The sequence below is a fragment of the Dromiciops gliroides genome, chromosome 1 (assembly GCF_019393635.1).
Source record: "Dromiciops gliroides isolate mDroGli1 chromosome 1, mDroGli1.pri, whole genome shotgun sequence".
Taxonomy (NCBI): Eukaryota; Metazoa; Chordata; class Mammalia; order Microbiotheria; family Microbiotheriidae; genus Dromiciops; species Dromiciops gliroides.
In genome coordinates, this window is record NC_057861.1 from 9,784,611 (window position 1) to 9,812,569 (window position 27,959).

At 53.9% G+C, this 27,959-nt stretch overlaps 1 protein-coding gene across 1 annotated transcript; it reads left to right on the forward strand.

The window, feature by feature from the left end:
- Positions 1–27,636, forward strand: ZMAT5 (zinc finger matrin-type 5). The gene is made up of 6 exons (XM_043979754.1): positions 1–224; positions 15,721–15,883; positions 18,571–18,633; positions 19,143–19,223; positions 21,700–21,805; positions 27,388–27,636. The coding sequence occupies exons 2-6, from the start codon at positions 15,757–15,759 to the stop codon at positions 27,515–27,517; spliced, it is 507 nt and encodes a 168-aa protein (XP_043835689.1). The 5' UTR covers positions 1–224; positions 15,721–15,756; the 3' UTR covers positions 27,518–27,636.
- Positions 27,637–27,959: the final 323 nt, after the last annotated feature.

Genomic DNA, 27,959 nt, shown 5'->3' on the forward strand with positions numbered 1-27,959 from the left:
AGAGAGCACCGCGCGAGGAGTGGGCGGGACGGCGACACCAGGTAAAGGTACTGACGCGAGGGCGCGCGACGGGAGAGTTGATATTCCCTTCCCCTGCTCCAGTGGGCACTTGGGCTCGTCCTGGCGGGTCCTGGGCTGGAACGCGGAGCAAACCATCGCACTGGAGGGGAGACGCGCTCCCGGAGCGTCTGGAGCGGAAGCCTGAACGCCCTCGGGGCAGGGAGGTAAGACGGGAGCTTGGGCCCCCTACTACCGACCGTCACAAGCGACGCTTTAAAGGCGGCAGAGCGCCTGAGGTCCATCTAGCGAGGGGCAAACTGAGGCACAGAAAGGACTAGGGATGAATAAATGACCAAAAAATCGACTCCTTAAGCGCCCACTGGGTATCGAGCGCGGGGGATACAAATAACAGAAGCAAAGACCGGGCCTGCTCTCTTGGAGCTTACTTTCCAACGGGAAATGACATCACAGGGTGACCTGCGAGGGCTTAGGCAGAAGGACCAGAAAGGCAGTCGGTTGTTGACACGCCCCATCCAGGGACACTGACGGAGGCGATTACACGGGGCTAGTTGACTCGACCAGGGTTAACACAGTTAGGAAGTGTCAGAGGTGAGATTCAAACTCTGCTCTTCCAGACCCTGCTGAGCAGCTGGCTCTGGAGTCAGAGGATCAGGGTTCCAATCTGTGCTTTGAAACTTAACCGGAAAATTCGCTTCCCCTCTCTGGCCCTCGGTTTCCTTTTCTATAAAATGATGGCTTCTGAGCTCCAAGTCTGATTCTATCCATTTCTGTCTCTACTTCCATCTCTACCAGTCTGTGTCTATACCCATATTGACGTCCATATCTATGCTTATATATATACATATATACACATATATATACATATACATATATATATACACATATATACATATATATATATATATATATATACACTTATACACACGCACGCACACACACATACACACCTCTCTCCTGAGTTCTTGTATCTCTGTTGGACATCTCTCTCTCTCTTCCCCACCCCCCTTTCTCTCTTTCCCTCCTCCTCCCCGCCTCTCTCTTTTTCTATCTCTCTCTTTCCCCCTTCCCCCTTCTCTCTCTTCTCTCTCCTCTCTCTCTCTCTCTCTCTCTCTGGATGGCCCATAGCTATCTCAAATTCATCATCTTCCCCCATACCCTGGCCCTTCTTTCAGACTTCCTGGTTTTTTGAGCATTGTCAGGCCCCCTAGAGATGACTCCCCCATCTCCCCAACAAGCCCCTAGAAAGATCCATCTGCCCGGTTGCCTCTTCTTCCTCCCCACCCACTGCCTTCTGAAGCCTTCTGCCTCTGCCTGGCTGAAAATACTCTCTCCAGCTGCCACCAGTGATCTGGGGAGCACTCAGTCCTCCCTTTCCCTCTGCTTTCCATCCTCCCTCAGCTTTGGTGCTCCTCTGACTGGCTTTGACCTCCCTTTGCCCTCAGGTCATACCTTTCCTGATCCCCAAGGGGCTGTCCTTGGCCTCTGCTCTCTGTTCCCCTGGTGATCCAGTTAGCTCCCGGGGTCCAGTTATCATGGCTTCACATCCCATCCCATCCTAACCTCATTCCTGATGTGCTGGGCTCACATCAGTCCTGGGCTTGGGTGTGAATCCAGGCTCTGCCTCTCACTCCCTCAGGTGAAATGATTTAACCTCCCTGGGCCTCAGTTTCCTCTTCTGTAAAAAGACACTCGGCCTGGATGTGCTTTGAAGGCCCTTCTGGCTCTAAATCTGGGCCCAGTGAGTCTTTTCTGCTCTGGTGCTTCACAGAAGCAGAAGGGGAGGCCCAAGGGCGAATCACATCCCTCTCCTGCCCTCCCTCTTCAGGGCGGATCCTCACGCCCTCCCAGGAGGCACAAATCCATTTGTGATTCCTTCCTCTAGGGGCAAGTTCCCCCCACCCCCATGGTTCCGTATCTTCTGGATGCTCTTTCTCAAGTCACTTCTCAAAGGTCTTTACGTCATGGGAGCCTCCATTGCCCTTTGGGTCACTCACAACTCGAATCCTTTGAAGCTTTTGGTTTTTCAAGACCTGGGGCATCCCTGGGAAGATACTTGTGTGGACGTCTACACGCTGCTTTAGATGACTCATGGTAGTAACAGCTGTTGTTCCTATAAGTCTTCCATGTTTACAAAGCCTTCTTCCCCATGAACGATCTTTCATCCTCACAACAGCCCTAGAAGGTTGATTATTGTGGCTCCATTTTATAGCTGGGAAAACTGAGACCGGGATAGGTGGAGGGAATAGCCCAGGGCTAGTAAGCGCCCGAGGTCTGAGGGCAGGATTTGAATCCGGAGGTAGCACTCTGACAAAACGAGGGGCTTAGTCTGGAAGGGAAGCAGTGAGTTCTAGTGCAAAGAACCATGGATTCCAAGTCAGGTTTGGCCAGGACCTCAGCAGCCATACAGTACGACCCATCACCACACTGCAATTCCCTCTCCTACACTCCCACTCCCCAATACTGAATAGGGTGCTGTACTGGGAGTCAGGAAGGAAGGGCTTATTAAGTGCTTACTGTGCTAAGGGAAGGGGTACAAATAAGACATTCCGGGCTCTCCAGGAGCTCCCATCCTAATGAGGACCATAACTCATAGAAAAGGCTTCAGCTACAAGTTAGAGGGAAAGGTCCCAGGGTGCTTAGGGGCAGGGGCAAGGCAGAGGGTGATGCCTCTTCCTTGATGTCATCTCTGGTAAAATTGTATCCGTTTCTGATGTTGGCCCATATGACAACACCAGGCGCTTTGTGGCAAAAGCCTTCTGCCCAGGGTCTTTAGCCACTGTGGCTTCGGGAACAGGTCCAGGCTTTATCTCCCTCAGTGTTTTGCAGGATGCTGGCTGGGGACGCTGGGCTGGAAGCCCAGCTGTTCCCTAGGGTTCAGGGTCCTGGGGCTGTCTCCATTAGGGTGTGGGGGGATTGTGGTGGTCAGGATGGTAATGGGGTCTCTGATGTGCCTGGCCTGTATGAGGCAGTGGGTGGGGGTGGCTGGCCCCTTCTTCTCCAAAGACCTGATTCAGATCCCACCTGAGAGCTTTAGTAGCCAAGTCACTTCCCTCCTCTACCCTTAATTTCCTTATCTGTGAAATGAGGAAATTGGATTAGACGGGGGTGGGGGTGGGGGCAGGGTCGGGGGCTCATGAGAACAACCACAGCCAGCAGGTCTTGAGCACCTTCCAGGTTAAGGAAGGGGTGACTCCCTGACCCCAGGGGGCCCTGCCTTTGTTGGACCACCCATCATGTCTTCTTCTGCCTCTGAGGCTAAGCAGAATGAAGCCAATTCTTTGGCCCCAAGATGGCCTTCAGACGCTTGCAAGGCAAAGTGACCGGCTCCCAGGAACCTCCTGCCCCTCTTCTTCATGCTGGCTCATCAGAATCCACCCATCCCCAAATACTCTGCTCAAAACTGGACGTGATTCTCCAAAACAGCAACAAACATTGATTAAGTTCCTGTTGTATTCAGAGCCCTGGGCCAGGGCGCAGGGCTAGCTACAAATAGGAACTAAGACAAGGTTTCTGCCCCTTTAAGGAGGGGAATAAGGAATCTGGAACTAGTTACAGAACTAGCATGGGTGCTGGGGAGGGCTGCTGAATTGTAGGCAGCTCTGTTACTTGTCGCCTGTGTGACCTTGGCCAAGTCACTTCTGCTTGTCAGGCTTCGGTTTATTCTCCAAATAACCCTGGTGGCTTTACTGCCTGCTGCCTCCGTGACCTTGGTCAGGGCACATCCCCCCACTGGGCTTCATTTCCCTTCTTTGTGAAATGAAGGGGTCGTCCTAGATCAGTGGTTCCCAACATGGGGCCCCCATACCCCTGAGACCCTTTCAAGGGAGCCCACAAGGTCAGAATGGTTTTCATTATGATTCTATGACTTCATTGCCCCCCCCCCCACTTGCCTCCTACTCATCTCTCTGAGGCCAGCATTTCTTCGTAGACTTCAGCCAGAACAATGAGTCACAACAGGTTGAATGTAGACATACATATAGATAGGAGAGTCCAGCTGTCTCCTGGTAAGCCGGATATTAAGGAGAGTTGTCAAAATGATGTACAACAATGCCACTCTTCCTGCTGAATTATTTCGGGTCAAATATAGGTGTTGCCATTAAAAATACATTATGTTGGGGCCAGCTAGGCAGTGCAGTGGATAAAGTACCGGCTCAGGATTCAGGAGGACCTGAGTTCAAATCTGGCCTCAGCCACTTGGCACTTACTAGCTGTGTTACCCTGGGCAAGTCACTTAACCTTCATTGCCCCACAAAAACCAAAAATACATTATGTTAACAGTTATTTATCCTGGTTATTTTTAGAGAATTAAATATTTTTTTTAATTTATAGGTTTTCATTTCTAATAGGATAAATATCAATAGAACACATAGAGACCAAAGCTCTTTGGGTGGAGGGAGTCGTCAGTACTTTTTTTTGGGGGGGGGAGGTAATTGGGGTCAAGTGACTCGCCCAAGGTCACACAGCTTGTAAGGGTCAAGTGACTGAGGCTGGATTTGAACTAGGGTCCTCCTGAATCCAGGGCTGGTGCCTTGTCCACTGTTCTATCTAGCTGCCCCGTCAGTCATTTTTAAGAGTGGGAGGGGATCCTGAGACCAAAAGTTGGAGAACCGATGGCCTAGATGAGGGCCCTTCCAGCTCTAATTCCCATGACCCCATTATAAGACCCCAAGCCAGCTGACCCAAGTGGATGCCGAGCAGACAGTCAAGTACAACACGAGGTGTCCTGGTTACAAAGCAGGCTGAGAAGGGGGCTTCTGGGAGGAGCAGACAAGTGAAGGGGCTGGGAGGGTTGGAGAGCACATTCCCAGCCTAGGAAGCAGCCTCTAGGCTTGGCCTGGGTCTGGATTCCCCCTTGGCACCTCAGTTTCTTTGACTGTTTAAAGAGGGTCTCTGGTCCTATTCAGTTGGAACAGCTGTGATTTCTAAAGTTCCTTTTAGCTCTGAGATTCTATAAATGTGTCTTGGGCCCAAGTCCCGCCCATGGCAAAGCCTCACCTTTCTGTGCCTCTGGCAACTCTCCAAGCTGGTCAATTGCAAAAAGGATGCTAACCTGCCCACATGGACGGAGTATTTCCACCTGGGAAATCTACAGTAATGAAATCCCAAGTCTAGTTCTAAACCTTCCCGTGTCTGTGCAGCCATTTCATAGGCCCCTTCCTCTTTGGTCTTCGGCACACTTTTGCATCCTGCAGAGGCCTGAAGCAAGCTAGGAGGGGTAGAGGTGGGTGTGGGGTGGGAAGAATTCTTCACTTCCAGCCAAAAGACCCCCACTCAGATCCTTTTTACTTTTTTTCTCCAGTTCCAGGTACAACATTTTTAACATTCTTTTTTTTTTTAATTTTGAGTTCCAAATTCTCTCCCTCCCCTCTCCCTGAGATGGCAAGCATATAGGTTACACATGTGCAGTTATGCAAAACATTTCCATATTAGTCATGTTGTGAAAGAAAACAGACCAAAAAAGAAAAAACCCCAAGAAAAATAAAGTAAGTTTAAAAAAAATATTCTTCAATCCGTATTTAGACTCCACCATTTATCTCTCTGGAGATGGAGAGCATTTTCTACCATGAGTCCTTTGTAATTGTCTTGGATCATTATATTGCTGAGAATAGCTGAATCTTTCACAATTGAGCTTTCTTACAATATTGCTGTTACTGTGTACAATGTTCTTTTGGTTCTGCTCATTTCACTTTGCATCAGTTCATGTAAGTCTTTCCTGTTTTTTTCTGAAAGCATCCTGGTTGCCATTTCTTATAGCACAATAATATTCGATCACAGTCACATATCATAACTTTCCAGCCATTCCCTAACTGATGGGCATCCCCTCAATTTCCAATTATTTGCCATCACAAAAAGAGTGGCTATAAATGTTTTTGTATACAGAAGTCCTTTTCCTTTTTAAAAAAAATTTTTTTTTGGTATACAGATCTAGTAGTGGTATTATTGCGTCAAAAGGCATGCACAGTTTTTAGCCCTTTGGGCATAATTCCGAATTGTTCTCCAGAATGGTTGGATCAGTTCACAACTCTACCAATAGTGCATCAGTGTCCCAATTTTTTCCCATGCCTTCCAACATTTGCCATTTTCCCTTTTTATCATATTAGTCAATTTGATAGATGCGAGGTGGTACCTCAGTTGTTTTAATTTTCATTTCTCTAATCAATAGTGATTTAAAGCATTTTTTCATATGATTATAGATAGCTTTGATTTCTTCATTTGAAAACTACCTATTCATATCATTTGACCATTTATCAATTGGGGAATGACTTATTTCTTATACATTTTACTCAGTTCTCTATATATTTTATAAATGAGACCTTTATCAGAGAAACTTACTGTACATTCCCCCCCCCCAAGTTTTCTGCTTTCTTTCTAATCTTGGCTGCATTGCTTTTGTTTGTGCAAAGACTTTCTGATTTCATGTGATCAGAGTTATCTATTTTACATCTCATAATGCTCTCTATCTCTTGTTTGGTCACAGACTCTTCCCTTATTCATAGATCTGATAGGTAAACTATTCTTTGCTCCCCTGATTTGCTTATGAGAATATTCTTCATGTCTAAATCACGTACCATTTTGACCTCATCTTGGTATACAGTGTGGGATGTTGGTCTGTACCTTGGTGTTGTTGTTTAATCAGTCAGCTAGTCGTGCATGACCCACTTTGGGGTTTTCTTGGCAAAGATACTGGTGTGGTTTTGCCATTTCTTGTTCCAGCTCATTTTACAAAGGAGCTTTCCAGTTTTCTCCCCATTCAAATCTTTGAATGTTCCTAGACTCAAATGTTGATGACAGTGATAATAAAGAGCAGAAATACTCCAGTGGAGTTGTCATCGCATCCATTTGGAAGTTCCCTCCAACAGTGCCATTCCAGGTCCATCCTTTGCCCTTCTTGTCCGGGCCCTCCCTGAGCCACAACACAAAGGGTCCAGTCCCTGTGGGGGTCATGGCATCACAAATCCTATTAGCTTTAGTTAATAGGCACCACCAAGTCATGGAGTCCAATCCTCCCATTTTACAGACAAGGAAAGTGAGACCCAGGGAAGAAAAGTGACTTGCTCATGTCACATAGTTAGCAAGTGTCTGGGGCAGGATTTGAACCCTAGCCTTCTTTCTAAATCCTGCTCTCTCTCTAGTCTACCACAGAGGCCCTTCTTGCTATGCTCTGAACAGCAGTCATGCTGACGAATAATTTGCCTTTCTGTAGGACTTAGTTCACGGTCTTGAGAGAGGGAGGCTAGAAGTCACCTTCTAATCTAGTCTGCCTCCTCCATGCTCCGCACGTAACGAACAGCCAAGCCAAGGTCATCTCCGCTGCAGTGTGGGGAGCGATGACTCACTTTTTCTGCCCCCGTAAAAGTGGGCCTTGTTACACATCGCTTCCCGCAGAAGACCATAGCGAATCATCCCAATTTAAATAGGGGAGGAATTTGAGAGATGATGCCATATATGGGCCTCCTGTTCAAGATGGGGAAACTGAGGTCTGTAGAGAGAGGAAGTGATTTCCCCAAGCTCTCAGTTAGTGGCAGAGCCCAAGACTCGAACCCAAGCCTCTTGAGTTATACTCTGGTGTTCTTTCTTTCTTTCTTTTTTTTGTGGGGCAATGAGAGTTAAGTGACTTGCCCAGGGTCACACAGCTAGTAAGTGTCAAGTGTCTGAGGCCGGATTTGAACTCAGGTCCTTCTGAATACAAGGCTGGTTCTTTATCTACTGTGCCACCTGGTTGCTCCTCTAGTGTACACTCTCTCTCTCTCTCTCTCTCTCTCTCTCTCTCTCTCTCTCTCTCTCTCTCTCTCTCTCTCTCTCTCACACACACACACACACACACACACACACACACACACACACACATTATCATATCACATCACACAGGGTCTGAGCAGGGAATCTACCCGGGGTCTCTTACTCCTTTCCTTGTCTAGAAGTTTTTTGGGGCCACGCCAGATACTTGGGCTGATGCTTTTAATCATTGTTCTCAGAACCAAGGCTCTGTGGACGACAGCCTGCCTGAGCCCTGAGCCCAGCGGGGTGAGGGGCCAGTACTTTCCCCCACTTCCCTCTCTAGGAGGTACAGAACTTACTTTAGCCCTTTCCTCTTCATGAGGCTCTGAGCAGAGTCTGCTGTTAGCCTGCGGTTTTTGTTTACAAGAGGTTGGCCTGAGTCAGATGTATCCTGTGTGTCTTTGGACAAGTCCCTCGACCTCTCTGTTCTTCAGTCTGCCATCTGTTTCTTCACACAGTGGGGAGCAGGCTTAGAGAGCTCTTTACCCAAAGACACACAACAAACCCAAAATGGAATCTAGCTCAAGGAGAAATGAGATAAATGCATGGATGATAGAGCCAGAGCCACGGCGGGGACAGTAAGAGCAGCAGTGAGCATAGCACATTGGCCCTGCTAGGGGCCTTGGGTCCTCTGAGACCATGGGCTCTTAAATGTGCCCCAGACCCCTCAGACGGTCAGACTGAGGATGCCCAGGGACCCTTCCTCAGCATCATGTGTTTAAATGGTTAAAAGGATTCCAAAAGAAACCTGTTCTATTGTAGTTGAGCTATCGAAATCAACTGGAAAAGAAGTTCACAGGCCCCAGGGCAAGAATCCCTGTTCTTTTTAAATCCTTGAGTGTTACAAATGAGGCGGCACTGGCCCCAGAGAAGTGACTTGTGTGAGATCTCACGGGCAAATTAGCGACAGCCACAAATAATTAAATTTTGGGAGGGGGGAGGGCAATGAGGGTTAAGTGACTTGTCCAGGGTCACACAGCTAGTGTCAAGTGTCTGAGGCCAGATTTGAACTCAGGTCCTCCTGAATCCAGGACCAGTGCTTTATCTACTGCACCACATAGTTGCCCAGTCACAAATAGTTAAAAAGCTGGCCTCACATTATTTCATTTGATGTTTCCAGAAACATACTGAACTAAACCCACAGGTATGATCCCCATTTTCCAGATCAGACAGCTGAGGCTCTCCCAGCCTCTCAAGACTCCAAATGTAGGACTCCCTACCTCAACCGTCTTGTTTTGGGGACCTCTCTGACCTTTTGGAGTTCCTGAGAACATGACCAGCCATACCCTTCAACGGAGCATCCTCAGGGGCTCCAATCTGGGTCGAAGGGTCTGGGGCAGTGACCCGCTCTGGGATTCTGCATCCCTGGCTGCCCACAGTTCCCTCCTGCTTAGAGAGAAGGTCATTGGAAGAAAGAGGCATCAGCAGAATAGTCCATTTCTGGGGCTGAGAAGCCTGGGTAATTAAAGTGGGATTCCTGGTCCCCGCGCCAGAACTGGCGATGCTGTTTATTTTTAGCCAGCTAGAGGACAAGGCAAATGTATTGGGGCGGGGGGGAGCAGGTGGGGGAGACGCTGGAACTGTTGGGAAAGAAGGAAGTCAGTGTCCTGTTATTCAATCTCTCCTCCATCCCAAAGCTTCCTGGTCTCTAACGTGAGCTCTGTGTCTGTAGCTCTTGATGAGACCAAGGTGTTTTCTTAAGAGGTGGGGGGTGTGGCTTGCCCAAATCTGTAAGGGCCAGAGCCAGGTAGGTACAAATCCACAAGCAGTTACTTATTAAGCGCTCACTATGTGGGGGGCACACAGTAGGCATTTAATAAATAAGTACTTGTGGAGTTGACAAGTGCTAAGAGGTGCTGGGTCGTGTAACTGAATGTGGGGGTCGTGAACAATTTGGCAACAGCCAGAGGTTATGTGGACCTAATTTTTATACCTATATGCCCAGGGTGGCATAAAAATTTCTTGGGTGAGGGCAGCTAGGTGGTGCAATAGACAACGCACTGGCCCTGGATTAAGGAGGACCTGAGTTCAAATCCAGCTTCAGACACTTGACACTTACTAGCTGTGTGACCCTGGGCAAGTCACTTAACCCTCATTGCCCCACCAAAAAAAAAAATTCTTGAGTGGAAAGGGATGGTGAGTGGAAGAAGTTTAAGAAGCCCAGTTCTAATGGGCTTGTGTCTCCCAAGGAAGGAAGGAAACAAGCGTTTATTAAACACCTACTGTATGCAAGGCACTGCGCTAAGTGCTTCAAAAATATCTCATTTGGTTTTCACAACAACCCTGGGAGGGAAGTACCGTTGTCACCATTTTACAGACAAGGAAGCTGGGGCAAAGTTAAGTGACTTTCCAGAGTCAGACAGCTAGGATGTGCCTGAGGTAAAATCTGAACTCAGGCCCAGTGCTTTCTCCACTGCATCACCAGGTTTCAGAGCAGGTATTGGCTAGCTTGCAACCTGATGACAGAAATAGGCCCAGGACCCCAAAGGGAGGGCAGATCTCCCCGCCCACTCTGGGCAGGTAACCCCATGGAGTGTATCCTCAAGGGCTGCTTCCATGAAGACTCAGTGATCCTCAGAAGAGGTGTCGCCCCTGGCCTGTCCAGTCCCAGGGCCGGTGGCTGTGTCCTGCCCAGGCCTCAGCGCCCTTGTCGCTGTCCAGCGTGTTCCCAGAAGAGGCTAGTGCGCTGTGGTGGAATGAGGGGTAAAGAATGAGCCACACTGGGGTCACAGGCCAGGCAGGCTGGCCTTCTGTCTGTCCTTGCCCTCCCACATGGAGCCTCTCTGAGGCTGCTGCCTCCTGAGGGAGGTGGGTCTTTGGCTGGGTCTCTTCCTTGCCCAGCGTGGTCAAAAATGGCCAGAGCTGGAGCCCTGCTCTTGGTGCCCCTATAACGGATGCTAGAGCCCTTTGCCACAAGCCCAGGGCATTTAATAGGGAAATACCCTGAGCCAAAGCCACGTGCCCTCAGGAGGTCCGGAGGAGGGGCAGACTAGTGTGCAAACACACACGCGTGGTGATCACAAGCGTCAGCACTAGCCGCCCCTTCAGGCATGCGGCCCCTCCTCACCCTCCAGCTTCTCAGAGGCATCTTCTGGGGCCCACTCTAGAGGGTGGGGCCAGAGCTTGGCGGGGTGAGGGATGAGGAAGGCCCCAGACAGACTATATCCCTGACCCAGAAGCAGGACTGTCTCCCTCCGTCTCGGCCTGGGTGTGTTTCAGAAGGCCTGCCGAAGGGTGTCAGGCCCATGCTGAAATGCAGAAGCGGGTCCTGGCCTGGAGGAGCCTTTCTCGAGCTCGGGTTTGAAGCCTGCTTGGTTGGATGACCTTGGGCAAGTCACTTCATCACTACTTGCCTCAGTTTCCTCAGCTGTAAAGTGGGGCTAATAATAGCACCCATTTCTTTGTGAGAATCCAATGAGATCATAATCGTAAAATGCTGTGTGAGCCTTACAGAGCTGTGTAAATAGTAGCTAGCTCTAGTGGTGGTGGTGGCAGTAGTAGTAGTTATTGTCCTAGTGGTAGCAGCTAGTACCTTGACAGTGCTTAATAAATGCTGATTGAGTGAGTGAGTGAGTGATTGGCAGGACCTTGGGTACATTGCCCAGTGGGCATTTCAGCGAGGACCTGCTCCATCAGGACGTCTGTCATCTCATTCCCTGGCTTCGCATCCACACCCAGGCTATAACCACATATTACGAGGTGACCTTGATGCTTAGGGCCCCAGTGCTTGACCTGTTTCTCAGGAACAGCCTGGAAGGGGGCCGGAGCCCAAACTGAGCAGATTGTTCCAGACAAATAGAGCATCAGGGAGGAACATGGGGCCCTGGGAGGAACACGGGTGCAGTGACCCAACCTGGCCAGGTCTCTGTGACCTGCCTGCGGTGCTCGGGGCCGTCAGTCTTTGGTGGGTGACGCGGTAGCTGCTGGGAGCTGACCAGAGCTGGCCACTCTGAATCGCTCCTAGGCCTGCCTCAGGAACTGATGGGTGTGAGGACATGAACAGAATTGTGGGCCCACTTTACCCTGCCCCATGTAGCTGGGTGCCTATCAAGTCTGGTCAGAAGCCCCAGTGCAGACCTGAGCAGAGTGCAGAGGATAGGGAGCCACCTTCCAGCTCAGGTGCCAGAGTGGGGACTCGCAGTTGGCTGTAAGTCATCTGAGAGGATGTCCACTCTGCTGTCGCCATTAAGTTTGGAGTCCTTGGCTCCTCTCCTCCTGACAGCTGTACCTCATTCATGGTGCTTGATGGGCTGTGTGACCAGAGCCCCGGGAGGGACACCCCCTTCGCCGTGCTGCTTCTGATGAGCGCCAGGAGCCCCTGTGAACGGCTCGGCTGAGCACTCAACTGTTAAATGTTCATCTTTTACAATTTCAATTCAATTCTAATAAGTTTATTGGCAAGACGGCTGGATTCGTGCTGCCAAATTTAATAACTCAAGTCCCAGTGTCTGGGATGGGGCTTTGCAGCAATAAAGGGGAGAGGTTTTATATGTTTGCATTTTGAATGGCTGTCTCCTCCTGGCCCCATTGTAGGCTTTAATGTCTTGGTTGTCTCTCTCTGCCTGGTAAGGAACAGCATCAAAGCCTCCAAAGGTTCGCCTCGGTTTTCCCCAGATGAGGCCCAGGGCACTTCCCGACTGATGTCACCAGCGAGCCTAGTCCGTCTGGGGGCACTGCGGATGGAGGGCTTGCCACTGGGTGTAGAGAGAAGGCCGTGTGCTTCCTGAGCTGTGCTAGATGCTGGTGGGGCTGTGGGTAGATGACACCGTCCCCACCCCCTGGGGTGGGGAACAAGGCTGACAAAACCAAAACTCTCATTGGTGTGAGGAAGGAAGGGGATGAGTAAATACCTGAGTGAGTGAGTCCTGTGGGACTTCAGACAAGGGGAAGAGGAAGCTCAGTGTGGTTGTCAGTGTTCTTCAGTTGGAAGGGACCCCAGTGGTCATTTAGCCCTACTCCTGAAATCCTCTGGCCCCCATCCCTGACCAGGGACCATTACTGGGCATGCCAAGGCAGCCCGTTCTGTCTGGAGACATCTCTAAATGGTCAGCATGGTGCCGAAATCGACTCCTGCATCACCTGCCCTTTGGGATCACGCAGGAAATCAGGCCCCATTTCCACATTGGTGGCCCATTGGAAAGCCCTGTGTGAAGGATGGGTGGGACTTGGGTAGAAGGGCAAGGGTGGGGGGGGACAAGCACAGATTGCTAGGACACAGAGGAGACGGGTCTGGCTGTGAGGAAGGGCTTGGGGGGGAGGACATGGAAAGCCCTTTTCTAGCTTTTCCTGTCTTGGGTCACTAGCCTTCTTGGCTCCAGATTTTTTTTTTCAATCTTAATAGTATTTCATTATTTTCCAAGTACATGTAAAGATAGTTTTTGGGGGCAGCTAGGTGGCACAGTGGATAGAGCACTGGTCCTGGATTCAGGAGGACCTGAGTTCAAATTCGGCCTCAGACACTTGACACTCACTAGCTGTGTGACCCTGGGCAAGTCACTTAACCCTCATTGCCCTGCAAAAAACAAAACAAAACAAACAAAAAAAGATAGTTTTCAACATTTGTTTTTTATAAGATATTGAGTTCTAAATTTTTCACCCTCCCTTTCTTCCCCCCTCTCCAAGATAGAAAGCAATCTGATGTAGGTTATATATATACAATCACAGTAAACATATTTCTGTGTTAGTCATGTTGTGAAAGAAGAATCAGAACACAAGGGGAAAACCTCAAAAAAGAAAAAACAAAAAAAGTAGAAACAGTCTGGTTCAGTCTGCATTCAGAATCCACAGTTCTTTTTTCTGCATGTGGAGAACATTTTCCAGCATGAGTCCTTTGGAATTGTCTTGGACCATTGTATTGCTGAGAAGAGCTAAGTCTATCACAGCTGATCATCACAGAATGTTGCTGTTACTGTGTACAGTGTTCTCCTGGTTCTGCTCACTTCACTCAGCATCAGTCCACTTAAGTCCTTCCAGGTTTCTCTGAACTCCTCCTGCTCATTGTTTTTTACAGCACAATAGTATTCCATTCCATTCATAGACCACAGCTTGTTCAGCCATTCCCCAACTGATGGGCATTCCCTTGATTTCCAATTCTTTGCCACCACAAAAAGAGCTGCTATAAATATTTTTGTACGTGTGGGTCCTTTTCCCTTTTCTATGGTCTCTTTGGGATACAGACTGGTCGTGGTATTACTGGGTCAAAGGGTATGCACATTGGCTCCAGATTTTTAATACACGCACCTAGCTTAGAGAGTCAGTGGGCAGGGGTGGGAGCCAGATTGTGGAGAGCCCTCGGGGCTCAGCTGAGACTTTGAACCATGTTCCATAGGCCGCGGAGAGTTACTGGAGGTTTGCTCTGAGAGTACTGGAGGAAAAGGAAATGTTGGCTCTGTTTAGGTAGGGAAGGAAGTAATGTGCAAAGGGATGTCACTGGATACTGAGTGGAAAAGGGCTGAGAGGGAGTGCTTCTGTGAGGTGGGGGGGGCATCGGGAGGGAGGCGCACCCAGACTGGGCTAAAGGCAGCCGTGAAGCATCCCATGCAGGCCCCAGGGCCCTCCCCTTCTCAGACACCACTGACCTCTCTGACGGCCGAGGGATTGTTCCTCCTGCAGTGGCCTCAGCTCATCAGCAGGATGGGCACCGGGTGGCCCCATCTTGTCTCCAGCTGGGGGTGCCAGTAGCTGCCCAAGGAGGTGCAGAGGGCGTTGGTGCCCCTCCTCACCTGGGGACAGCCTTTTTGCTGTCTGTGCACACAGTAGGCCAGGCTTTGTTCCTGGGAAGCCGATATATGAGTTGGGCTTGAGCATGGGGCCCGAGCGCTGCCCCGCTGGGCCGGCCGTGTGTCTCCAACAGGCGACCACCACAGGCATGCCTGTCAGGCATGGATGGGCCCCTCGACATTCTCTCTGCCTTCAGTAATCCATCATGGGCCTCTCATCCCTATGTTCTACTAAACTGCTTTTGAACCTACTGATATTTTTAGCGGGCCCACTTCTGTTCCCTGAGCCTGCTGGCTAAAGCATGACTTCTTTTGTTGGGCCTAAATTTACCGCTTGCGTCTTCCAGGGGTGCCTGTGTCTGGCGGCCACGTTTGGTGAACCAGCGAGGTCTCTTGTTCTCCTCCCTTAGCCCTTCCTGATTTTCTGGGCTCTTCTGGTTCGGTGCTGGGCATGTGCGGGGGCAGAAAGGGACAGGCCCAGATTCAGGGAATAGTCTTCTTGGGCCTGGAGAGGCGGGATATGGCAGTGAGGAGCATTGTGGTTGCTGGTGTTGCACAGCGTCTGCAGAACACCCGCTATAGTCCCCTGCTGTGGCTATCCCTATTTTCCAGATGGGGAAACTGGGGCTGAAAGAGGTGAAGTGACTTGCCCAGGGTCACCCAGCCAGTAAGTGTTGGGGGTGGGGGAGGGGGGATATTTAAGTTCAGGTAGCCAGATACGCTTGATCCAGGGGAAGGAGGGTGGAGGTCAAGGAAGAGTCCCGGGAGAGTGGCCCAAGAAGATGAGGACACTTGCCGGTGGTGGGTGGGAGGGAGAGAAGGGGGAATCAGGGAGAGCTTCCTGAGGGAGGGGGACCCTGAGCTATGAAGGAGAAGGAGGAGGTAGATTGGATGGATGAGATGAAGAGAGCGTGCAGAGGGGCTGTCCAGGCCTGGGACCACTTTGGGGAGCTCCTGGGATGCTTGGAGGGGAGGCTGGAAAGGAAGTCCTGACCCAGACTGTGCTGGGCAGTGGGGGGCTTACTTAGGAGACCAAGGGCTGAGCCTGTCAAACACACGGGAGGGGCCTCTCCCAGGCCTGACCAGAATGACATGGGCCCAGTGATCTTCACTCTCATGCCTCAGTTTCCCTGTTGTTCTACCCAAAGGTGGCTGTGCCCAGAGGCCTTTAATGAAGCTGGTGTCTCTTCTCCTTCCTTAGGGCCTGAGCAGCCTCTCCCTGGGATTACCCAGAACCATGGGGAAGAGATACTTCTGTGATTATTGTGACCGCTCCTTCCAAGACAATCTCCACAACCGGAAGAAGCACCTAAATGGCGTCCAGCATCTCCGGGCCAAGAAGGTCTGGTACGACCTCTTCCGAGGTGGGTGTCCTGGGGAGATGGGCGGCAGCCTGGCCCTGCTGCCCATGAGGCTGCCATGTGCCTGAGGGGCCGGGAAAACCGAGAGCCCCCGGGGGCTCCTGACCCGTGTGGAGGGTGGCGCTCAAATGGGAGAGGTCACGTGTCACTTGGCCAGAATGTCCCGGGAGGGGGCTTTTAAGAGCTGGCGGAGATGGTGTGGAGCCCAGGCAGGGCCTGAGGTCTCCGGATCCCAGGCAGCCCAGAGCTAGAAGCAGGAAGGGAATGCCTCAGGGACAGGGAGCTGTTGGCATGCTCTTGGGGCAGGGTGATGCCAGGCGCATGGGCGAGGGAACCACACTCCATGCTGGTGAAGTGTGGAGGCCCGGGAGCAGAACTCAAGGGAAGGAGAGGGGAGCAGGGGAGCAGAGACCGAGAGATCGCTCTAGAAAAAGGGGATGATGACCGACCCTCTTTGGTAGAGGGAGATTCCCCATCCCAAAGAAATCCAATCAGTCCCCATCAGCACAGGGCAGACGGTGAGGCCTGGCCTCAAGGCCTCTCTGACCACTGCTCCATGTTTGAGTTAGTGAGCTGGCCAGAGCTGAGCTTTAGGTCAGGCTGTGGGTATGGGTGAGAGGAGCTGATATGTTAGCAAAGGGAGTTGAGATAAATCCTGGGCCCGACTAGAGGTAGCCAGCTGGTTCCTTGAGTAGAGTTCAAATCCAGCCTTAGATACTTACTAGCTGTGTGACCTTGGGTAGGTCACTTGACCTCCATTTGCCTTAAAAAGCAACTATATTGTGGCAGTTAGGTGGCGCAGTGGATAGAGTGCTGGCCCTGGATTCAGGAGTACCTGAGTTCAAATCCGGCCTCAGACACTTGACACTTACTAGCTCTGTGACCCTGGGCAAGTCACTTAATCCCCATTGCCCCGCCAAAACCAACCAAACAAACAAACAAAACCCAACTATATTGCTCAGTGGATAGGGTGCTGGAACTGGAGTCAGGAAGACCTGAGTTCAGATCTGGCCTCAGATACTGTGTAACCTTGGGTGAGTCACTTAACTTCTGTTTGCATTAATACACTGGAGAAGGAAATGGCAGACCCCTCCAGTGAAAACCTCACGGACAGTCTGGTCCAGGGGGTCAGGAAGAGCTGGGCACAACTGAACAAGGACTCCCTAGTTCTCATGGGCTGCTGCCGCCAGCCCACCTGCCTCAGCGGTTTGGAGCCATAGCCCAGGAGAGATTCGGAGGGGCTGCTCTGCCAGTCAGCAGGCTTGTGCCAAGTGCTGGGAGCACAAAGAAGGGCAGGAGATGGTCCCTGCCCTTGGGGAAGAAGGCAGCAAACAGCTGCAGGGTACGTGACAGGGAGCAGGCAGAGGCATTAGGGGGAGGAGGAAGAGCATTCCCGGCGGGGGCACAGCCAGAGAAAGTGCCCAGAGTCTGGAGATGAGGCTGGGGAGCCTCTGTGGTAGAGGGAGTGAGGGGTCAGGAGGAGGCCTGGGCAAGGAAGGACGTCAGATGCCCAGCCGCACTTGGTATGTTCCTGGCCTTATGCAGACACATGCTCCCCTGGGAGAGGCTGGCATCTGCTGGTGCCAGCTGGGTGGGATGGCTCTGCCAAGCCTGCCTCCACCAAGGCCTGCTGGGTGACAGACAGGCAGCCGCCGCGCCACCCCCCGAACAGAGAGGGCAGCAACTTCAGCGGGGTGACTCCTGTCTGATGAGCCGCTGATGGGAACGGGCAGCTCCCCCCCCCCCCCTTAGAGGGATGTCACCACCTGTCTTGGCAGTGGGAAGTTGGCAGAAAGAGGGGCATCTCAAGAACAGAGTCCTGTCCTGGGCCTGGCCCGTGTGAGCCTCCAGGTCCTGCCCTGGGCCTGGCCCGGCCTGGCGACAGGGCCTCGGAGTCTGAGAAGTGGAAGCTGCCATCCCTGACCTTGGCTTTTGGGCCTTCTGAGAAGATTATACATAGGAAATACTGGGGAGCAGCAGCCCAAGGTCCTGGGGGCCCCAAGTCTGGCCTTGGAGATTTATGGGATCTGCATAGGCAGAAAGGAGGGAAGAGAGCCTTATGGGGGGACATCAGAAGCAAGTTTGGGGGCACCAAGGACCCTTGCTGCCCCGGGCCACCTCAAGGAGAACCCTGGGGGTGGTCCCTGAGTCACAGAGTCTCACCACAGAGCCCAAGGGGGCCTGGGCAGCCCTCTGGGCCTAGCCCTGCCCTGGCAAGCATCCCCTGTGGACTTCCTGAGGCACGGGGCCACGACTGCCCATGCCACCCTGGGCAGCTCTAAGTGGTCACCACTGTGCCCTAATATTGAGCCAGAATCTGAGTATCTACCTTCCCCACCAAGGAGGAGGCCGATCTTCCTCCCCCAGGACACCCCTGAGCTCTGAGGGCCCTGGTGGTGTTTTCTGGGAGCCTTAGTCTGTCCCAGGGGCCATAGCGTGGAGTCCCCTCACTGTGCCGAGTGCGTCCTCTGCACGATTCCCAGCTAGCATGGGGCCAAGGGGGCCAAGTGGAGTCTGGGCAGGGCAGAGCTGACAGGACCTTGGCCTCCCTGGGCCTCAGCTCCTCCGGCATCCCCCGTCCTGAGTTGAGAGCCGGCCCTCCCCCTGGGGGCCCCTCCCCTCCAGGGACCCCCATCTCCCCTTCCCCCCCACTGCCCCCTCCTAACGTGGCCCCTTCTTTCCCTGGACAGATGCTGCAGCCATCCTGGTGGAGGAGCAGAACAAAAGGCCTTGCAGGAAGTTTCTGGAGACAGGTGAGGACACTCGTCCCAGAGTCCCTTAGAGGGGAGGCCAGGGTGGAAGTCTGAGCCGCCGACCCAGGGCGCTGGTGGGCCAGGACACCCTCCCCTCCCTCCCGGCCCATCCCCTGGCACCCCAGGAGGCCCCTGGCTTCAGTGGCACGAAGTTCACGGTCCAGCTTTTAAACCGGACTTCTCAGAGAGACTGCTGTCCCCAGGGGTGTCCTCTTCATGTCTATTCCCTCCCTCCCCCATCTGCCTCCTGGGGGGGCTCTGCTTCCTCCCTCCCCCATCTGCCTCCTGGGGGGCCCTGCTCCCTCCCTCCCCCCTCCTGCCTCCTGGGGGGTCTTGCTTCCTCCCTGCCCCCATCTGCCTCCTAGGGGCCCCTCCCCCCTCCTGCCTCCTGGGGGGCTCTGCTCCCTCCCTCTCCCCTCCTGCCTCCTGGGGCCTCTGCTCTCTCCTCCCCTGGGGGCCCCCACTCCATCCCTCCCTAAGGGGCCCCCGTTTCTCCTCATCTGTTGTAGGTCAGTGTGACTTTGATTCCAACTGTCGCTTCTCGCACATGACATCGGGGGACCTGGAGCAGCTGGCAGCCCAGGTACATGGTGAGTGTGGTGGGGGGAGGGAGGTTGGCTGGGCGGGACAGGAACAACAGCGCCCGTTTTAGGAGCCATCACGACTCATTGGGAGCTTTCCTCACTGTCGCCCTGAGAAGGAGAAAGTGGCCATGTTATGCCCATTTTATGGAGGGGAAACTGAGGCTAAGGGTGAAGGGATGTGCCCAGGCTCACTCAGGCTGGGAAGCTTGGGAGCTCAGACTTGAACCCGGGTCCCTAAACTCGAGTAGAGCCCTGCTGCTTCTGCTGGAGGCAAGGGGACCAGAGAAGGCGGTGGGGTGGCTGTCATGATGGGGACAAAGATGAGGCCTGCTGCCCCTCTGCCCTCGTACCTCCCCTCACACCACGGCCGCCTCCTGCATCGGCCCCTCGGGGATCTTCATGGCCAGCTGCAGCCTGGCACAGGGTGCTGGGGGTCCTTGGTGGTTGGGGGGGGCATGGGCTCTGCTTCTGACCTTCGTGTTTACAAAGTGCTTCAGACCCATTTGTTCCTCCTGCCCACACACCAGGTGGGAAATGTAGGCAATGCTGGCTCCCCACCATAGGGAGTTGGCCTTGCCCCTGAGGGGCAGCCCTGCTGGCTCTAGGAGCCCTGGGCCCAGGTGGCAAAAAGACTGACGGCGGGCCTGACCACGAGAGGGGCCCTAGGGGTCAGCTTGCCCATCTCCCTCTGCAACAGCCAAAGCCCCTCTCGGGCCAATCCAGCGGCCCAGGGGCGGGCAGTGTGATAGCTCCCCCTGCTGGCCAAAACCAACCAGGCCACCAGAGACCTTTGGTGCTGCTGCTGGGCATGTCCTGGGCAGCCAGGGCCTCCCTTCTGGGGATGCCAGGAATTATCCAGCTGGGATGGTGCATGTGGAGGAGGCTGGGGTGACTGTGTGGGGGAGGAGCCCTCAAGAGTGTCGGGTCTCCACGGGGTCAGTAACCCCCAGGGATGGGCTGGACCCGCTGAGCCTGTGACTCCCGTTCACCCCCGGGGGTCGTCTCCTGTAGCAGGCACCCCCTCCCCATGGGGCACCAGAAGCCTCGGCTGGGGTCCCAGCTGGGGCAGATCGGCCTCGGCCCTCCTGATCCAGAAAATGGGGCTGTGGTGGGCATCCGGGGATCTCAGAGGCCCACTTGAAGCGCCAACTTTCCATGACTCTCCCTTCCTTTGGAAACCAGATGGTGTTTAGCTGGCAGGAGGGTACGAGGGAGGGTGGTGCTTCCGGCTTCTTCCCAGAGCTGCTAGCTGTGTGCCGGCCTGGCCTGCTGTAGAGCCAGACTCTGCATCCCTCCCCTCCCCCGCTTCCCCCCTCTTCTCTTCCCCCTCTCTCTTCTCTCTCTTTCTCCCTCTCCCCCTCCCTCTTCTTTTCCCCCCAGGACCCCACTGGCCCTGGCCCAGCCCTCTGGTGCCAAATGCAGCATAGACTCTAGACTTTCAGCAGCCATGCCCTGGGTCCCTTCTTGCCTTTCCAAGGCCCCTCTGCCACCAGGTCCTGTACTCGGGAAGTCTCGAATGCAGACCCAGAGGTTTGTCTTGGGCGCTGCTGACTCGGATCTTTCAGATGTGACTGGTTCTGCCACAGTTCTTTGGAGCCGATCTCCTCCATGGTGTCGGCTTTCAGGCTCAGCCTGATGTCTTCTGCATCAGTGAGGAGCCTTAATCCAAATGGCTGATCAGAAGGTCCAGTGTGGCAGGGCCCAGCGCAGATCCCCGGCCCCCCACTGGATACCTTCCCAAACTGGCATCAGACCAGCAGTGACTCCTCTAGGTCCAGCCCCTCAGCCAGTTTCCGAATCCCTCAAACTTCACTGTCATACAGCCTCTCACCTTTCATTCTTCTGTGGGAGAGATTGGGGAGTGACTTGCCCACCATCTCCTCTCTGGAGCCTTGTGTTGACCTCTCAAGGGCCATGGAACAGAGCTAGAGAGGCATCCTGGGGCAGACAACAGGTTTACTGGACCTAGAGTCAGAAGGCACCCCGCCCCACACATTGGCTGTATGACCTCTGTCTGCCTCAGTTTCCTTTCCTGTCAGATAAGGGGGCTGGACTCAGTGGGCCCTGGGTTCCCTTCCAACTTTCCTTCCTCAGGTGACCCCTCCTTGTTGCTGGGCAGGGGGATTCTTTCCTACTAGTCACAAGTAGCAGGATTGAGGCTGGACTCTGTCTGGTGGAGGGGGGCAGTCTGGCTGCCTGTCTTAGAGAGAGACCCAGCCTCCTAGTGAGTGTCTGGCCTTCTTCCCCGGCGGTGCGGCTGGTGCCCAGGCCCTGGTGCCAGGGCTGTTACAGAGCTGGTCACACAGGTGGATGGGAGCGGGCACTGTGCCCAGAGCAGAAGAGCCCCGAGAAACGTCTCTGGGGGTGCGGCATCCAACTTGGCTCTTGGGGAAGGGCCAGGGGCTTCTGGGATGGAAGGATCACCGGACCAGGCTAAGGACAGGCCTCTACTCACCTTACCTTCTCTCTTTCCCCCGCCCAGAGGAGAGACTGTCCAGAGAGCAGGACATAGTAGAGGTGCCAGAGGGTGGCATTGAAGACTGGCTGGAGAAGCGGGCTAAGCGACGGAGCTCTGCCCAGAGCAGCAGGTACCCACCCAGAGCAGGGGCAGCCCCCTCCCCTGCTTCCCAGTGAAGATGCTTGAGCCCCTGATCAGGCTCAGCATGGCCCCTCACAGGCTGGCCTGGGCCTGGCTTTGTTTGCCCTCTCGTGCCAGTGGCCCAGCCTTTTTGGGTCAGGTCCTGGTGCTCTCCATGTTATGCTTTCCAAGGCAGATGGTGGATCCGATGAGCCCCAAGGAGGCACCAAACTCTTCCCATCAGGCCCCCTGCTCAGATGGCCCCTGCACGTAGCCCTGTGCCATGGTGTGGGGCTGAGAAATGGAGGCTGAAGTGAATTATGGGTAAGGGGAAGCCGAGCTGGGAAGCCAGTTGTGCTGGCAGAAAGCTGTGGCAGCAGACCCATGCCCTTGGGTGGGGGGGACACCCTCAGGGTTTCTGGGCTCCGGTCTCCCAGCCCTGGCCCTCATCTCTGCGAATCAGTACCAGCAGTACTCAATGATGCCTCATCCCGGCCTCTGTCCCTTGGGACCATAAAATGGGCTTGGGACCCCTCACAAACAAGCTGACGGTCATGGGTTCAGATTTAGTATCTAGTGTGGACCAAAGGACCCTCCTAATAACCTGGGGGATGGGAGGGTAGATGCTGTGATTATTCCCATTTTACTGATGAGGAAACAGACAGGGCTTGCCTTAGGGCCACACAGCCACTAAATGTCTGATACTGGATTTGAACTCAGGTCTTTTGATTCCAAGGCTAGTGCTCTATTCCCTGGGACACCTAGATTTAGAGATGGAAGTGAACGAAGAAAGAAGTATTTATTAAGTGCTTACTGTGTGCAAGGCTGAAAGGTCACATGGCCCCTGCTGTCACAGGGAAGATCCCAGCCACCAGTCAGAGGGAAAGGTCCCATGGTGCTTAGGGGCCAGCGGCACAACAGATGGGGACGCCTCTTCTTCAAGGCCCTCTCTACTGAGACCGGCTTGGGCGGTCATTTAGTCCAGCCCTTTGTTTTAAGGTGGGAGACATAGACTTTAGGGTTAAGTGACTAGCCCAAGGCACCAGGTTGTGCAGCTGAGATTTGAACTCAGGTCCTTGGCCTCCAAATTCATGATTCGTTTCAGTGAGTGAGGCCCAGTCTAGGGATGGGTGACTCCCTGTTCTTAAAGGGATAGGGGTGAGGCAGGGAGGGGACGAGGTGGTCCCCCTAAGCTGACTGGAGCACCCCCTTATATAAAGGCCCCGGAGGGGATTCTGGAGGCCAGAGGAGCAGGAGGGACTGGGGAAGGGGCCAGATGCCCAGAAATCCAGGCTTTGTCCAGGTCCTGGTACAAACGATCCTGTTTGAATGGAGGGGGCTTGTGGAGCCTGTCTGGAGCAAGGCTGGGCCTAGTTATTTGCACACCCCAACCCCGACCGTCCCCTTACGCCCCCAGGCTCCCCTGGTCCCCTCCCTGGGCAGCCCCTAGTCCTGGGGAGAGAGCCCTGAGCACTCTCGTCCTAATGCGAGGGGCTCCAACCCAGAAGGCAACAGGGGCATGGGGATTATGCACAGAGTCAGCAGCTTCTCGGAGGGGAAGGGACTTAGCATTATTGAATCCGAGACTCCTTGGGGCTGGAGGGGCCCCTGAGGATGGTCCAGGCAGTCAGGGCCCATGGGAATATCTGCAGTGGTCGTCCAATTCCTGCCTAGGCGCCTCCAGTGACCTGAAGCCGTCATTTACTATTTCCCAGTCTGCCTGCCTGTAGCCACTGCCCATTGGTCCTCACCCAGGTAGCTGAGGGCAGACGCTATTTTTCTCCCTTACTTCTTTTCCTCCCCAGGCTAAACATCTATAGTTTCCTCCGTTATTCATGTTATTGGTTAAGGATCAATACCTAGGGCTTCTCAATAGGGAGGAAAGGAATCAGCTGAGTCAAAAGCCCTGCATTCGAATCCTGACTTTGCCACTTATAAGTCATGTGACCTTGGGCAACGCCCTTCACCTCCATGCCCTTGTACAATGAGGGGTCTGGGCAAGCTGACCTCTGAGGTCCCTTGCAGCTCTAAGTCTCAGGTATACCGTCTTAGACAAGGTGACCTGGGAGGCCTCTTTCAGCTCGTACGTCCAGAATCTTAGGATCAGTCTTCTGTATTTTTTTTCTTCAGGATGGCTGCGATTAAGAGCAGCCTCTGGGTGTGGAGAGCTCCTGGGTTTCTTCTCCAGTCCCTCATGCCTCCTGACCTTGAGCAATCTGGGTACTTTTCCCCAGGTGCCCCATTTTCTCAGCTGCCAATGGCAGCCACCAGCACTTCCCTTGCCTGCCTCCCCAGGGGGCTGGAAACCAGAATTAATTCCTGTTTCTAAAGGTCTGTTCCATCTTAGAAAACTGGACTGCTGAGTGGGAAGCTATTACTTTGATGATGATAGAGATGGTGATGGGGAGGGCTGGCTCCTCGCCAGCCGGCATTCTCCGGTGGGGGCTCATTCTCATGACAGATGCCATGTGTGTCTTGGGAATCTTGACCATTTTGTTCCTCCTTCTCTCCCAAACACAGCCCTGCCTGCAGTTTCGTTTCTGATGCAGCCTGTGTTTTCAGGGATTGGCAGGGCTCTCCTGTTCTCAAGAAAGGTTGTGTTACTTGATTTAGAGAACTCTGGCCCTGCCTCCTGGTCCCAATAACAACTGGCCACACTACACCGTAGCTGCTTCTGACAGGGCTCAGGCAATATTCTCTGTCAGTACTGCAGTGGGCGTGGGGGAAGGGGTAGCCTCAATCTTGGCATTGGGGTGTGTGTGTGCGGAGAACTCCTAGAAGGCATGTCTAGGCCCTTGGCCTCAGAGCAGAATGAGCACAGGGCTGAGGGTCCGGGCCCTGGAGCTGTCACTAATGAGCTGTGTGACTTTATACAAGTATTTGACCTTTCTGGACTTCAGTTTCCTCTCCTATAAAATAGGGAATGGGTCTCATCTGATCACCTCCCTGAGGTGTTATACTGACGACACAGTGCACCTGCCCAGAGGGGGAGGGTTGGCATGGTGCTCCAGGGCTGAGTGGCTCCAGCCCCAGCCTACCTTGGGTGGAGAGCACAGGGGAGTTTTAAGCCTGTTTGTTAGCACCAGGATGGGCTTAGAAGTGGAGGGGTTCACAAGCCCTTAGGGTTACCCTGTTGAAGCCTCAGGATGATTGAAGTTGGTCATTGAGTCCTCTCCCCTGCCCCATCTGCCCACCCCTCCCCCTCTTCCCAACACTAATAGGAGCAAGGTTGGCATTTTTCTTTTGTTTTTGTTTTTGTTTTGTTTTTTGCTGGGCAATGAGGGTTAAGTGACTTTCCCAAGGTCACACAACTTGTGTCAAGTGTCTGAGGTCAGATTTGAACCCAGGTCCTCCTGAATCCAGGGCTGGTGCTTTATCCACTGTGCCACCTAGATGCCCCTCAGTATTTTTCTAATGAATGAACAGGACCACTGCCGGAGGTGACATTCCTTGTGGTGTGTCCAAACCCCCGTTCACCTTGCTTTGGTTGGTCCTTCAGATTTCTTCTTTCTCTCTCCTAATCTCCCTCTTCTTTTCTGCCTAAGTTGATGTTCCTTTCTGTTAGCCTCACTTGGGCTAGATCTCCATCTGACTGGGGAGTTGATTCTGTCCTGCCTATTGCTCATTCTGTCTCTCCCCACCATTTCTGCCCTCCTGGTCTCAGACCTGAAGGCTGGGGTGGGGGGCTGGGGGTGGCCGGGGGATGGGCAGGGGGGGCACTTGGGAGGTTCAGAGAAGACAATGTGTACAAGTACAGAGTTCTAGACGCAGGAAAGGCTTTAGAACATGTGGGACAAGGGGCCTCGTCCCCTCATTTTACAGGCAGGGACAATGCCTGAGGTTACAGAGCCAGGGAGTGGCAGAGCTGGGTCTCTGCTGCCCTCCCCCAGCCTCCTGATCCGATCCCAATTCCTCTAAAAGGCTTTAGTCCTGGATGACCTCCCCTGACCTTGAAAATGGCCCCTCCTCAGCCTCTCTTCCTTGGACCCAAGTGTCTGTGTGTCTCTCCCCTTCCCCCCTTATCAGGGCACCCGGCTCTAGTGCCCCCTCCTCCTACCCCACCCTCACCCGCACCCCAGGCTTGATGAACACCCCCAGAACCACTGCTTGCCAGGGAGCTGAATTCACAGTGCGGCAGTCGGCCTTGGAGCCCATCCAAGAACTGAAGTATATCGAGGCCTCCTTCATTGTGAGTGGTGATTCCATGCCCTGGCCCGGCCCTTGGGATATGGGCACAGGAGCCCGGGAGGGGCCGGGTGGCTGTTTAAATGCCTGCTGAGCCTTGGCCGGGGGCACTGAGCCAGCATCAGCTTCATTGAAAAAGGAAGACAAAGACAGCTCGAACCCTTGCCTCCTGCAGAAGAGCCGGAGAGGGGAGGCTTCCCTTTCTCCCTTGCCGGGCTCCCACCTTGTCCCCTCTCCAGATGTCGGGGGGGCTCAGCAGATCCCCTGCAGACGGTAGCCCCTTCCCCAGGCGGTGGGCTGAGTAGAGAAGCCCCGGGAAGCTTCCTTCGGCAGGAGCCCGGCTCCACTCCCCAGGCACAGTCTGGGAAGCCTCTTCAGCTGCGTAAATCATGCCCATAAACCACTTTACAGCCTAATGTTGGATCGGCAGAACCCGCATCGTTCAGCCTGAATTGCGGCAGGAAGAGCCTGGAGAGGAGGTGGGGAGAGGAGCAGGCGTGGAGTGGGGGACGGCGGGAGAAGCCGGGCCCTTACTGGGCTGGACAGATATTCTGGGCCTTGGAGATCAGCCAACCTACCCCCTTCTTTTACACATGGGGAGACTGAGGCAGGGCAGTTAGTTAGGAGCCTCACTCCCAGACGTCTTAGCTGTGTGACCCTGGGCCAGTGGCCTCCCTTCTCTGAGCTCAGTTTCCTGGGCTGTGAACTAAGGAAGAAGAGATTTTTCACTCCCTACCTGTTTCCCAAGGTTGCTATGAAGAAAGTGCTTTGAAAGCCTTAAAGCTGGGGATGTCCTCATCTGCGGGATGGGAATCATGAGGCTGTGGTGGGGGAAGAGCTGAGGAAATGGGGTCCAGCTTCCTGGTTTTCCCAGGGGATCCCAAGGCGGCCACTTACCCAGAAGCCCACAGAGCTGAGCCAGAGGCCTCTTCTCCCACCCCACCCAGGGGAAGGAGCTTTCAGCAGGTGGCTTAGGGGGCCCCTCCCACCCAGGCTCGGGCACCAAGGAGCCAGAGCCAGCTGGGGCCAGGTTTCCCTGGGGATTAGTCCTGGGGACAGTGGGAGGGTCTTCTGGACACTTTGCCTCCTCCTCTGGTTTCTTCAGCTGCCAAGGGAAGGAGAGCTGAGCAGGGAAAGGGTTTTGGGGGTGGGGGCAGCCCCTGCCTTTTAGTTGGGTGGATAAAGAGGAGCCCCGCATAGTCTGATTGGACAAGGGAGGTGTGAGGGTGTAAAATGGGCAAGGATGGACCGGCGGATGCAGGGCTGGTTTGTCTGGCTCGGTCCAGGGGCTGGGGGTGTTGGGGGGGGCTGGGGGAAGGACTTCCAGGATGGGGCCTGGGTGTCCTAGGGGACGGAGCAGACCCAGGGTCCGAGGCTCCGGGCTCATTCTCTTTTCTTTTCTCCTAGCATGCTGTCAACCAAACCCGTGGTCTTCCAGTACCCACCCGGGTGGCCGCCCATCCAGGACCTGCCGCCATCCCTGCGGGCCCCACCTCCTGGAGGGTGGCCCCAGCAGCCCCACGTGCAGTGGGGCTGAGAAGGCGGCTCACTGTGTCGTCCCTGCCACGGAAGCTCCTCTAGACGTCTGGGGGTGGGGGTGGGGTTCAGCCTGTTCCCTAGATTGTCATTAAAGGTGCCACCCTGGCAAGGAAACGTGTTTGGCCTCAGGTTGTGCTGTCGTTCCTGCTGTCCACACTAAGCCAAACGGCCCTTCTTTTGCCCTCCCGCGACCTCCCCAAGCTGTGCTCGGATTCATTACCCGCTCGTCATTCATAGCGGAAGGAACACAGGATGGGGAGCTAGAGGCCTGGGTTCCAATCCTGGCCTGTTGCTGCTGCCTTAGCCTGGGGAGGCTTGGCCAGCTGACCCAGGAGGGGCCTCTCTGGATCCCGGCTGCACCAGAAGGTCACTGCCAGGGCCCCTTTCGGCCCTGAATCTGTAATCACAAATGTCTGTGGACTAAGTGCCTGACAGTTGTA